This window comes from Synchiropus splendidus, chromosome 15 (assembly GCF_027744825.2).
Source record: "Synchiropus splendidus isolate RoL2022-P1 chromosome 15, RoL_Sspl_1.0, whole genome shotgun sequence".
Lineage (NCBI taxonomy): Eukaryota > Metazoa > Chordata > Actinopteri > Syngnathiformes > Callionymidae > Synchiropus > Synchiropus splendidus.
The window spans coordinates 2426261-2438831 of record NC_071348.1 but is presented as its reverse complement, the minus strand read 5'-3'; the positions used below and the strand labels follow the sequence as shown (position 1 = coordinate 2438831).

General features: G+C 48.9%; 3 protein-coding genes across 4 annotated transcripts; 2 read left to right on the top strand and 1 right to left on the bottom strand.

Annotated features, from left to right (window-relative positions):
* The first annotated feature begins 345 nt into the window (after nt 1-345).
* Nucleotides 346-1652, top strand: LOC128746790 (H-2 class II histocompatibility antigen, A-U alpha chain-like). The gene is made up of 4 exons (XM_053844096.1): nt 346-547; nt 654-917; nt 998-1279; nt 1339-1652. The coding sequence occupies exons 1-4, from the start codon at nt 490-492 to the stop codon at nt 1473-1475; spliced, it is 741 nt and encodes a 246-aa protein (XP_053700071.1). The 5' UTR covers nt 346-489; the 3' UTR covers nt 1476-1652.
* A 190-nt stretch (nt 1653-1842) lies between these two features.
* Nucleotides 1843-4708, top strand: alkbh1 (alkB homolog 1, histone H2A dioxygenase). 2 transcript variants are annotated; one of them, XM_053844093.1, is made up of 7 exons: nt 1843-2100; nt 2382-2490; nt 2551-2713; nt 2774-2861; nt 2961-3154; nt 3216-3590; nt 4523-4708. In XM_053844093.1, the coding sequence occupies exons 1-7, from the start codon at nt 1972-1974 to the stop codon at nt 4620-4622; spliced, it is 1158 nt and encodes a 385-aa protein (XP_053700068.1). In that variant the 5' UTR covers nt 1843-1971; the 3' UTR covers nt 4623-4708. The 2 variants fall into 2 exon arrangements, with proteins under 2 accessions (XP_053700068.1, XP_053700069.1); XM_053844094.1 differs by having other exon boundaries at nt 1999-2147.
* enpp2 (ectonucleotide pyrophosphatase/phosphodiesterase 2) lies at nt 4308-12558 on the bottom strand. The gene is made up of 25 exons (XM_053844098.1): nt 12095-12558; nt 11793-11898; nt 10559-10708; nt 9710-9835; nt 9576-9636; nt 8861-8958; nt 8640-8719; nt 8449-8568; nt 8296-8351; nt 8158-8223; nt 8019-8091; nt 7848-7956; nt 7660-7785; nt 7565-7596; nt 6951-7078; nt 6808-6883; nt 6653-6740; nt 6421-6590; nt 6002-6047; nt 5789-5928; nt 5579-5714; nt 5345-5422; nt 5155-5287; nt 4925-5078; nt 4308-4793 (listed from the first exon to the last, which is right to left on the bottom strand). The coding sequence occupies exons 1-25, from the start codon at nt 12446-12448 to the stop codon at nt 4623-4625; spliced, it is 2877 nt and encodes a 958-aa protein (XP_053700073.1). The 5' UTR covers nt 12449-12558; the 3' UTR covers nt 4308-4622.
* Nucleotides 12559-12571: the final 13 nt, after the last annotated feature.

The window sequence follows — 12571 nt, the reverse complement described above, 5'->3', positions numbered from 1 at the left end:
GTCAATTCGTTGAATCGGTGATTCGAGTGTGCGTTGCTTTTTGAAAAAAAAAAATCATTCATTCATTAAAATAAATAAAATCAAATTTGTGGAAGATTATAACTAGAAGGAATCGACGAGTCATATTTTAAGGAAACAACTTTTCAGATCCATCTAATCCAGTCCGAAACCAAACCAATGAAAATGTGTCAATGAAAAACATAGAAAAATAATAGAGGCCCTGTACAATAGAGGTCACAATGGTAAGAAACAAAATGGATGCCGTTCATGCAAAATGTTTTGTGCTTTTTCTATTGTTGTCACTTCTGAGAAGCGATACAATCTGGTTCAACAGGTTCCTCTCATGTGATGTGACCTGAACTGGGAAGATTTTTTTAATCACCTATTTGTTGCCGTCCGGCTTCAGCCACATTTTATTATACGACTCATTGGGAGATTCTCGCTGTATTTCGCCTCAGAATCGATCAATCGCAGATTCACTGGCCAGAAATGAAGCTTTCACTTTTGCTGTTCCTGGTTGTGGACATCAGCTTCACAGACTCTGAAGGTAAGTTTTACATTTTCACTCCAGTTTACATTTTGATAAAAAACATTAATAAATTAATTGATTTATTAATTTAATAATTAAACGTTTTATTTGGTTTTGGTTTCAGTGTTCCACCACTTTTCCTGCACACTTGGCTGCTTTGAGAACGGCTCAACAGAGGCACTGTGCACACTTGATTCAGAGGAACTTGTCTATGCTGATTTTGCCAAAAGGGAGCTGGTATACACTGTTCCTAAATACATATCTACCGACAAGATCATACATTTTGATCATGATAAATTATACAACTCTGCGGAGGATGGCAAGGGAAAGTGCCTCAAATTGCTGCAGGCATTTGATATCGTGGAGAATCACCCACCAGAAGTCAAAGGTAAAGAGGCATCCGTGCGTCAGTGTTATTTCAACAGTTCAATGACAATAACTGTGTTTCTGTTGTCGGGTCACCTGAAGAGCCACCAGTTAGCATCATTTACCCTGCTGAGGAGGTTCTCCCAGGTGAGAAGAACCGCCTCGTGTGCTTCATCAGTGACTTCTACCCACCGGCCGTCAACGTCACCTGGACCAAAAACAGCCTCCCTGTGTCGCGGGGAGTGTGGAACAGTCGCTATTACGCCAGCGATGATTACACCTTCCGCCACATCTCCACGCTGACGTTCATGCCAGAGGAGGGGGACGTTTACACATGCGGCGTGGAGCACCAGGCCATGGCAGGACCTGACATCAAGACCTGGGGTGAATGTTTGTTTACATGAAGACATGGAGCCACCGTCTCATCCTTTCTCTCTCCACAGAAGTCAAGTTCAGTCAGCCTGGTGTCACTGCAGACCTCGTGTGTGTGCTGGGCCTCACTGCTGGGGTGGCTCTCATGGCTGCTGGAATTATTTTGGCCTGCAAATCAAAAGTTCGAAAGGATGCTGTGGACGAGTGAACGGTCACTGGTTCGGCTCAGCATCTTGGCACATGGTTTTTCCTGCACCTATGGATCTCAAGTTTCTTGAAGGAATCCCAAATTAAATGTTACAATTGTTGCTTTTTAAAAAGTGAATTTCCGGGAGCAACGGGTGAACGTGTGTGTTCAAAATGAAAATAAATGCATGTTACTGTGCTCCTCTTTGGATTTTTTGTATGCATGAAGTATGAAGGTGGAATTCTTTCTTCAGTTGAGTTTTTTATTAATGTGCCTTTCAGGTAAATGCACTAATCTGTCAAACAAAGCTAAGGATTAGCACCAAATTGTGTCCATAAATGTAGTAAAACGGCTGGTGAAAGGCAATCTTAAAATTGTACAGTTTATTAACATACGCAATTTAAGTTTGACCACCAGTAAACAATTTTGGACCAACAGACCTTACCGCTCGGGGGCGCCCACGCGCTGCGTTGTTGTTCGTGTAGCTCAGTATCAAGGGAAGAAGAAGCGAATCAAGATGGCGGCACCCCTACTCGAAAGTGAAGTGGATGTTTTTCGGAAAGTTTTCAAGCTGTACAGGAGGAGGACTCCTCCTCCGGACTTGAGTGACGTGCTCGACTTCTCTAAAGCTTCTGCCAGTGAAAAGGTCAGTGCCTTAGTCGCGCTTGACAACAAACGTGAGCGACAGCAAAGGTACACGTTCTTTCTCTTTGGCGAAAATGGCTTGCATTTTGTCTCATTTTAATGACATAATGTCAAGGATGTAATTAATTTAAATATATGTACATTATATGCATGTTCAATGGCATCTGCGGTGTTGTTATTATTAATGTTTGTGCATTTACTTTGACAGCTACATTTCCTGTTTGTTAAAAACACCTCACAGATCTTTCTGTTGTCTTTCCAATTCCTCCAATATCTTGACAGACTGTTCCAGTCCAGCTGGACACTAATGCTGTGAGTGATGTGGATGCAGCCAGAGTTGGCCTGAAGCCTGTGATGCAGTGGGAGGCTCGTGGCCTGAGCGGATTCCCAGGTAAATTTTTAGCAGCTTATGCTTCAGCTTTGATGTTTCAGTTGTTTTGTGTTTCTTCAGGGTTCATCTTCATCACCAACCCTTTCCTCTCGGACGCCCAGCACTTCTGGATCAAACAGTGTCTGAAAACCTACCCGCGGAAACCCAACGTGTGCAACCTGGACTTGCACATGGCGCCGGCTGACACTCAAGACATTTGGGGGACGAGTGCTCCAAGCCTCAGGTGAGACTCTCCTCCGACTGCTGCCAGTTTTGAAGCCAAGGTTAAACGACTGTCTCCCAGGCGTCACAGTGATCTGAGGAAGCCCAAGACCTTATTAGAGAAGCTCCGCTGGGTGACTCTGGGCTACCACTACAACTGGGACATGAAGGTGAGCAGCAGAGTCTGGGGAGCCTCATCTCCACGTCCTGATGTGCAGAGTCGGAGCTTATGAACGAGTCGCGCTGCAAGTCTGTCTCTTGAACCGCAGACCTACTCTCCAAGTCACTGCACCCCGTTCCCGTCCGACCTCCAGCTTCTGTCCCGCCACATCGCAGCGGCCTGCAGCTTCCCAAGCTTCAGCCCGGAGGCAGCAATCCTCAACTACTACAGGTCCAACTCCTCCCTGGGAATCCACGTGGATGAGTCGGAGCTGGACCACAGCCAGCCGCTGCTGTCCTACAGGTGAGTGGGTTGGTGCTGCCCCACACCCAGCGTGGTCTCATTCTGGTTGGTTTTCCTGCAGTTTCGGACAGTCGGCCATCTTCCTCCTGGGAGGCTACCGAAAACAGGACGCTCCGACCGCCATGTTCATGCACAGTGGCGATGTGATGGTCATGTCGGGTCAGAGTCGCCTCCTCTACCATGCGGTGCCGCGGATTGTTCCTGCGCCGGAGGAGCTGCAAGATCCTGTGGGCTTCTCTCCACAGGACACCCGGTTGGTGGAGCCCGTCACGGCCGAGGACTGGCTGGTGTGCAGGAGCTACATCCAGGACTCCAGGGTCAACGTGACGGTCAGACAGGTCCTTGCTGCAGGACACAGCTTCCCAGACAGAGTCGGAGCAACAGAGAGTAAGAAACGACGGCACAACTCTGGCGACGGCGACTCGCTCACGCTGATGTAATTTATACCTTTGACTTGGACTATTGTTTGTGCCGGTAACAACTTGCTTTTATTCTTTGATGTTGTTGTACTTTGACCTCGTTTTTAGAGGTCACTCAATAAAAGAGCTCAAACTTTCTCGGGTGTTTCCTACCTATGGTAGGTACGGTCAAGGAAAGTCCCGCACAAGGGGCCGTCCTATGTGGCCCCCAAGAGGTCAGATAATATAACTACTAAATCACTCATTTATCGCTATTTAAATTCTTAATATAACTTTTCTTTTGAGGTATTTTTTACATTTTATTTCCTCAGCTGTTTAAAGTGAATTCAAAATGTTAAATACAGTACTTTTAATGGGCAGATTTCATTGGATCTGTACTTCCTGTCCCTAAAATTATGAAAATGCCTTATTTTATTTCCATGTTTATGTTTGACCCAAACCTTGAAAAAAAGATTAAGTCCTATATTTTATGAATTTCAATATAAAATGTCAATATTATGACTTACTCTTTAAATATAATATATGTAGGCTGTAGTATTGATATTTTACCATATGTCATGGTGTAATTCATTTTCCAAATTTCCCCTTATTTTATATTATTTCAATGACAAAAGACAAGTTAAATTTAAGGCTATTTCTTCAGTGTTTTGGGCGCAACAGCCCCTGACAACAGTCTCAGGATCGAGAGTGAGTGAAGCTGAAGTGAAGACACTCACAAGAAAGCCATTAACAAAACCTCTTTAGTTCAACAACAAACATCAACAGCTCCTGAATCCTCCATCCAAGTCTCTTGCTGAGTCGAGACTCAGTTTCTAACTGTGATTCTGGCCACACCTGGCAGTGGCTGGATTTAGTGGTTCTCGCTTGTGTGTTTTCACTTCTTCTGTCTACATTGCTTTACTCTTCCACACACTTTAAGAGTCTATATTCATTTGTATATCTAATGCAGGTCCTCGATACAGTGGTGGAGAAAAGAATCCAACACTACAGACGCATGTTCCAGTGTAGAAAACTGGATCGATCCACCAGTCACAGTGACGGTGCCGTGATCAGATCTCACTCTCGTACGTGTGCAGGTATGTTTTCAGAGAGAGGACTTCAGTGTAGCTCAGCGCAGTCCTGCGGTAGAGGTCCAGACCAGTCAGGAGCTCCACGTCCCGCACCCGTGCTGTGTGCATCTTCATCAGCTCCTCCACCCAGCGCGACTCGTCCTCCCAGCTCTGAGGAAGGAAGAAGGTGGTGTGAGCTGCGGAAAGGGCTTCACCAGGCATCATAATACGGTGTGCATTGAAATGGCGCTTCAAATCCACAGATCCCAGTTTCTTGGACCTCCTTGGTGGCGGGAGCTTACGTTGCAGGTCTCCTCGTTGGTGGGTCTGTGGGGCAGGAGGAAGGCTGTGGCGTGAAGTGGGCCCCCGCATGAGTCAGCACACTGGGTGAAGTCCAAGCAGCTGGTCAGCACCAGGAAGTAGTGAGTCGGGATGGGCAGCGGTCCGCTGGCGTGCCTGCGGTGGAAGGAGGGTGGAGTTAAAACCCTTTCTGTCCCATCACACTGGGCCCACGCCTGAAGGTGAAACCAACTCTTTGATTCTCTCAGTGGGGTCCCTGATGCCGTCGCAGTCGTGGTCGAACACGGGCCCCAGGACAACATTGACTCCGTTCCTCTCACTGGCGAACCTCCTCAGCAGCACCTGCTGGATGTAGAGCCACACTCCTGACGGAGCGCCACGTTAGCCGGGCTCCACTCCGTCCAAAGGCAAAGCAAACTCACTTTTGAACGCCGGGTACATGGGGGCGGAGTTGGTGACCAGCAGCGCTTCTCGTTTCCTGTCGGTGCTGGAGGACAGTTCTGTTGGTTCACAGGAAGGGGTGACTGCGAGCTGCAGGAGGCTTCCCACCATGGACTTGGTTTACCAGTGAAGGGCTTCCTCAGAGCTCAGTAGGTGGCGCTCTGAGTGCCACCTAGTGGCTCTGGCTGTTTGGTGAAGCCCGTCACGAGTGGTACCTGGCGGGTAGAGGAAGGCGTGGACGAGGGGCCGGATCCTCCTGTAGCTGCTGCAGGAAGGGGCGGAGCCTGCGGGGACCCTGGCGTCGGCCAGCAGGCAGGCGGACAGTGACTCCGGCAACACGGACGCCGTGGTCTGCACAAGAGGGCGGGACTGAAGGGAAGGTTCGCTGACGGGTCACTGATGGGTCACGACGGCCGACGTCCTACCTGCCGGCCCACGGTGAAGGACGTCCACAGAGGCATCAGCAGCTCCTCGCTGTAGCCGCTGACAAAGTCACTGTGGCGCAGCAGCCAGTACCTGCTGCTGAAGAGCAGCGCGGGTCGGCCGAACGGCAGGTTCCTGCTGTCTGTGGGGGCGAGAAGGGAGAGGGGTGAGCGCGAGTGTTGGACGGCTGCCTGCGGCGCACCAGCTGCACTGACCATCGAGAGCTTGTCTCAGTCTCTGATTAAGCTCTTCCACTTGGTTCTGTAAGAGACAGAGCCAGAGTGACTCCAGGTTATAGCCTCGTACAAGGGTCACTTTCAAGCCTCTCAGGCCTCTAGCTTTTACACGCAACTGCAAAAAGATTAGAATCAGTCGAGATCATGAGCTGGACCAAGAACACAGACAACATTTCAGCACAAAACCACCTCTCTCTAGCAAACTGTTCTTCATTTTAGCTACAGCGCCACCCACTGGACTGGCATGTGCACTACAGTGTTCGACCTGCAGCCAACTACTTCTGACTTGAACCTAGGGCCTAACAAAGATGGCTTAATGCACCTCTCTGTGGGTGTGGCTGGTCTGACTAGTCACCAAGCAATGCTGTGCTTATACGTGAAGAAGACCAAGGGGTTACCTTGCTGTGACACATGCAGCTGATGTCATCCGTCCTCAGGTTAGCCACACTGGAGGCCGTGGGGCGTGAAGCCTCTTCAGGAGGAGCAGGCCTGTGCGGAGGGTTCCTCAGCAGGTGGTTCAGGCTCCCATGGGTTCCATTGTTGGGGGCAGGTTTGACTCCCAGAAGGTCTGTATCATCATTAGACTCTTGAGTCAACAGTTGTGAGTCAGTTCAGATGGAAACTACTTACCGCACATCATGTTATAAAGCTCGATGTTTTCAAACACAGGAACTTTGGTTTTGTGTTTAAACGCTGGTCCCAAGCCCAGAAAAACTGTCTGGAAAACAGACAGCCATTTGTATTCAGAGCAGCATGTGGACTTGACGTGAGCGGACCACACACACCTGCATGCTGTTCATCTTGTTGTCGTAGCCGTGATCCCCAGCGAAACCACACTGACGCCGCCCTTCTGGCGCTTTCCTGCAAGCCATAATAGGATTTTTCAGCTATAGAGCCCCGAGGGCAGCAAGGTCTTAGTGCAGCTCACCGCGCCACATGCCAGCGTCGCTCCACCAGCAGGTGAACATCTTCGATCCGCCTGTTGTTGGCGTAGTGCAGCCTCTTGGGCAGGTGCTGCTTCAGGTACGGCTTGAAATGCTGGCTCTGCTTCTTGCACTGTGGAGGTGATGGGACGTGAACACTGAATCACAGACATGACACTTGTTCATCGCAGCCTCTGACCTACATCTGCCATCTTCATTCTAACACTTTTCTCTTCTTCTGGTTTCCGGTAGATGCAATTTAATACTTGTGTAACCAGGTGATTCTAGATGAAATTCACCTAATACATCTTTGTGTATGTTACTTGGTCTCATTGTTCGGGTGTACTGTCACTTTAAGTCATTTTGTGCATGTGTGAACTGGGCTTCCCCTCAGCGTTGTCGCTGCTGAGGAGTGTTGTCAGTACTGAAAATAAATCAGCAAGAACGTCACAACTCCATGGTTCATTCAATCCCTGAGACACAAGGCAGAGTATTGACGGGTGGAAAGACAAGCCCGTTACATGTTACATGATGTTCAAGTCACGCAAGTGACCACCGGCAGCTGAGGCAGGACATGCACCGGCAAATACTGGACTTGAGGGGAATAAATGCCACTCACGGTGAGATTGGCAACGATGGCTTCAGGGTGGACTGGAATTCAAGAAGGACAGATGAGTTGGGGCACTGATGGTGGATATTGTTGAGCTGACTCACATCTGGAGCCCCTGCCAGGTCTGGGCCTGATCCTGCCCAGGGAGCCAGGGATGAGGACCATGTCGTCCACGTTGGTCAGGTAGGTGCTGAGGTACTCGGTCTGCTCGCAGTGGGCCTCCTCCATTCCTGCCGAGCAAAGCATGAGGACGAGCAACGGCACTGGTGTCTCTCAGCCATCGCTCCTGTACCGTGATCCCCGACCACCACCACGTTGACGCAGTGGTGGAGTTTCATCTGCTTGAGTCCGTCCATCAGCTGGCCCAGGACTCGGTCCACTGCCCGCAGAGGGCCGTCCAGCTGGAACACAGCAGCGAGGCATGACGTGCGCCTGATGGGACCCGCTGGCCGCTCCCACTCACCTCGCTGTTGGACGGCCCCATTTTGTGTCCCGACGTGTCCGGTTGTTCTGCGTGAACAGCGAAGACATACGGCCTGGAAAAGAAGATGCAGCACTGATGTAGACTGGAGGCGGATGGTGGTGATCTGGTGGTGACCCACCGCTCCTCTGGAGGCAGGTGCAGCCACTGCAGCATCGTGAGGATCCTCCTCTCCATGGGGATCCCGCTGGAGACACACATAAGCTCAAGCTGTTAACGTGTCCGTGGTGCCGTGCGGACCAGCGCCGCCAGGTCTTACACCGGCCAGAAGAAGTTGGCAGCCTTCACCCCCTGCTGAGCTGCGGTGATCCAGATCTAGGGCACAGGAAAGACCTTCTCATTCAGCTGGGAGTGGTGCTGAGGGTCAGAGGTTAGCGTGCGACACAGCTCTTCACAGTGAGTGGCGACTTACTGGCTGCCCGCCCCACCACCGGTGACTAAGTTTCTCCCTGCTTCTCAGAGAGAAAGTGGCGTCAAACAAAGGATCATACATGGAGTTACCCACAATCCCGTGCGACTCTGGATACAGACCCTGAGGAGGAGGACATGAAAAGCGAGATAAGAAGTGAGATGGAAGTGTGAGGTGGCGCGAGCGAGGGCTACCGTAGCCAGGCTGTAGAGGTTGGGGAAGGTTTTGGACGGGTACACGGGCCTCATGTACGGAGCATGGGTTCCACAGGTTCCTGCAAGAAAGTGATGCAGCGCCGTTGAAGCGACCCTCTACTCGGGAAGGAAGGCCCACCAGCAGGGGGCCATAAGAGGCTCAGCTAGATGCCATTTATCAGAGAGCAAGATGTGCCGGTGAGAACAAGTGAGGACATTACTCAGTTTTTCAATGTTGGGTATGACTGCGCTGCCACGCTTCATGTACGACGCTCGAAATCCATCCACTGAGAAGATGATGAGGGGGGAACGCACGAACCTGCAGGAGGCAAATGAACCTATCAGCTGTGTGCTGCCATGGTGACCAGCTGTCACTGCTCTCCATGGCCTCGCAGTGAAGCCAGTAACGTGTTAACGCGTTACTCTTACATCACAACCTCTTTCAGTGACGAGTAATCTAATGGGTTACTATTTAGAGGCGAGGCGAGTCACAGCAGCCACTTAAGTGCAACTACACTGAGACCCAGTAAACGTTTACCTTGCAGTAAAAAAAAGCAATAAAGTCAAACAATAATTTAATCCCTCCGTTTTATTATATAAATGGCTATATATCACTTTGTTTTGTTTTTCATAATTGTTGCTTTTTGTGTGTGGTTTTCACTCCAATGTTTAAGAGTGTGAACTGAGATTGTGCTAAAAAATGACCCCAAACATGGAAAAACACCGGACCCCCAAGAACTCCAACCTCAAAATTGACATAAAATATATTGTTTAGGCAAGAGCCAAATCGGCTGCCAAATGTCACTTGACAAGTGACATGTAATCTAACTTAGTTACTTTTAAATTCAATTAATCAGTAACGTTACTTTTTGAGGGAGTAGTCAGTAGCCGGATTACTTTTTCAAAGTAACTGTGGCAACACTGCTTGATACACACCCAGCAGGGCAGTCCGCACTCTTCACCTCCTCACAGTCGTCCTGCAGCCAAGTCGTGTCTCCTGCGGTCACACAGGACACCAGCGACTCTTCAGCACCAGTCATGACAACTTGGTGTGAGGGGAGGCCTCCAACCTTTACACAGGCTTCTGTAATTGGTGCAGCAGTCTCCGAGGGCGAGGCAGTCGTCCGAGCAGTGGCAGGCGTGTTGCTCCAGCCGACGCTCGCCGCAGCGGCTCTTGCTGCACTCGTAGCCTCCGTCTGGGAGGGAGAAACCACCACAACAGCTTCAGCAGCCAGGTCTCTACAGCACGAGTCTCCAGCAAAATGTATATGGAAGCCGCTTCTTTTGCCACTAAAATCTCGGCACCAATGGAACTCATGTTGTGTCATAACATCTTGGTGAATGGCGCAAGGTTATAATGGGGGTTTTCATTAGTTTTTCCTTTTTATTTAGTTTTGAAATTGAGTGGGTTGCTAGTTTTATTAGTTTTTGAAAAACATGTAGTTTCCGTTTTTATTTATTTTTTTAGTTACATGTTGTTGGGTTTTTCCTTTCAATATGTGGTGTTGGAACAAGGTTGAAATAGGACACAAAAATAGTCAATAAAAAACAGAGACACCAGCGCTCGTCAGGTCCTCAACACGAGTGACGTCACTGACTTCACATGCCGTACCTGGCCAGCAGCTGTCGTAAAACCAGCCCAGCCAAAATAAACTGATTTTAAATCATTTCAAATGCTTCTTTATGAAATAAATGACAAAAAAAATGAAGGACCGTTTCGCTATAATTTTAGTTAGAAGAGACATTGCAGTTTCAGTTTTTCATTTTAGTTTACGAAAAATGATTGACAATTCTAGTTTTCAATAACTAGAACAACGAAGCAGAAATGAACATAAATAAAATGTTTTTGACGAAGTGCTCCTTTTTCAACAAAATAAATAAATAAACAGTGACACCGACATGAAATGGCGCTTCCGCACCTGTGCGGAGACAAAGCTGGTCGAAGTCGGAGCAGCATCCGTTGTACGTCTTGCACAGGTTGTCACAGCGACAGCCCGGCGGCTGCGCTTCGACCAGCTCGAAGCATCTGTGTCTGCAGGAGCCGGAAGAGTCGTGGCCACTGGAGCCGCCTGTTCATGAGAGACAAACACGCTCGGTCAAACTCTGGCGAAACGGACCCCGGTCCGACTTTGTCCTGACGCTCCCTCATCAAAATTCACAGAATAACAGTCCGAGTCACAGAGTCATTGTCATTCAACTTGCTACATTTATCCACATTTCTCGGCTTTGACGGCACGATCTTGCCAATTGTGACATTTAAAAAAAACACACGTTTGCCCTCGATCAATACGCAACTTTTTTTGTGAAGCGAAACATATCGATCTTACAGTCATTGATCAATCTACTATTTCGTCCATTGACTTTGACCTGGCATGACCTCTCTATTGGGTCGGGCGGTGGGAGGGAGAGACGTGTTCTGAGCAACACAGGTGCATTCGGCCTATAGCAAGGTCATGGACCCCACAGAACCGGTGAGTAGTCGCCTTCACAAAGGCATTCCCACTGAGGGAATGAAGACGTTTAAGAGCCGTCTTAAGAGAATATGATTTTTCTGAAAAAACTTTGTTTAGTAGTTCTTCTTTGCAGCTAAGGAAGGTGTGCACAGTGGTGCGGCTGTGTGGTGGTGGTGGTGGAGGGGGGGGGGTGGCAAGAGGGGAGAGAGAGAAGAAAAAAACCTCGGAAGACTTGGAAGTCACAGTGATTCCTTGTAAGCCTCCCACATGGACTCTTTCCTCCCATGTTTCATATGCACTGGCAGACATTTCAGCTCCACCAGAAAACTCCTGAGATGCTTTTCATTTCATAGAAATAAGAGGAGAAACAATTTCTTTAAAATGTATTTGTATGATAAAACCTATGACTCCACTATATTTATTTCAGAGGCAAACTGAGCAACTAAACCTACGGTGGAACATGAACACAGCCATGCAGCACAACACTGTTTAAATCAGATTAGAAGCCTTTGTCATGATCACAGGCGTCTCAGGTTGTTTCCTGAATGTGACCGTGCGGACTCTCCAGGACACTGTAGGACAGTTTGCAGCCTTATTATTAAATAGAATAAGCAACTTGGACTAACTACGAGCTGCTGAAGCTCAAGTTTGAAGGTCACCGGGGACAAAAGAGATGTTCTGCAGAGCAAACATAACTCACCCTCTGTCCTGGCAGAGGCCCCCTCCTCGCCTGAGCGTCTGGGTCGGCCGTACACAAAACTCACACACACATCACTGACGGACAGGACACGCAGCACAGACACCAACTGAAAAGGGGAGAGGCGTGGACACTGAGAAATGCATGGCCATTTCATCGGAATCTGATGCCCACCGCAGAATAGCTCCAGAGAAGGAATGCAAGTTGTTGGTGCTTAAAAAACCCCCCATTTTTTAACGTGAGAAGCAGAGATTGAAATGCATTGGAGGAAAGCCGAGTGCACAGCGATGTGAAGTAAGACATACCAGCCCCAGCAGATTCATGGTCCACGTCGTGTCGCTCCAGACTCCTGGGGAAAGATGCTGACTCTGAAAGTCCAGGACCACCACAGAGGTGTAGGAGGAGGGGGATGGAGCGGAGGAAGGGAGGGGGCACGAGGGGCTGCAAAAACAGATCATATTCTTGCTGGTAGGGTTGGAGGAGGGTCGGCAGAAATTCCCCCAAAATAAAGGTCGTGGGGACGTGAACTCAAACAGCATGTTCTGCGATGTCCTACTTCCATCAGGCGTAGAGTGAAGGAAAGCAGCTTTACAGGAAATGGAAGGCATCATGCATATTGTTCCATTAAATAACCACGGAGACACATTTCTTGAATTCATTTGGAATCTGGCTTCAAATGGAAGGAAGGTTTTCTTCTGTGAGAGCGTCTCTGCCTTGATTGGAGGTCACACATAGCACTCTAAGCCTCCAGCTCCTCAAGAGACTCTGGTCAATGGAAAACA

Bases quoted from the DNA above. Each gene is read 5' to 3' on its own strand.
- enpp2 (XM_053844098.1), bottom strand. From the start codon at position 12,448: ATGAATTCAAGAAATGTGTCTCCGTGGTTATTTAATGGAACAATATGC. The intron at 7,957-8,018 runs GTGAGTGGGAGC...GCTGTGTTCCAG, and splicing joins TGGGGCCGTCCAACAGCGAG to CTGGACGGCCCTCTGCGGGC. The intron at 6,048-6,420 runs GTAACCCCTTGG...TGTCTCTTACAG, and splicing joins GCTGCATGTGTCACAGCAAG to AACCAAGTGGAAGAGCTTAA.
- LOC128746790 (XM_053844096.1), top strand. From the start codon at position 490: ATGAAGCTTTCACTTTTGCTGTTCCTGGTTGTGGACATCAGCTTCACA. The intron at 548-653 runs GTAAGTTTTACA...TTTTGGTTTCAG, and splicing joins CAGCTTCACAGACTCTGAAG to TGTTCCACCACTTTTCCTGC. The intron at 1,280-1,338 runs GTGAATGTTTGT...CTCTCTCCACAG, and splicing joins ACCTGACATCAAGACCTGGG to AAGTCAAGTTCAGTCAGCCT.
- alkbh1 (XM_053844093.1), top strand. From the start codon at position 1,972: ATGGCGGCACCCCTACTCGAAAGTGAAGTGGATGTTTTTCGGAAAGTT. The intron at 2,862-2,960 runs GTGAGCAGCAGA...CTTGAACCGCAG, and splicing joins ACTACAACTGGGACATGAAG to ACCTACTCTCCAAGTCACTG. The intron at 3,155-3,215 runs GTGAGTGGGTTG...GTTTTCCTGCAG, and splicing joins CAGCCGCTGCTGTCCTACAG to TTTCGGACAGTCGGCCATCT.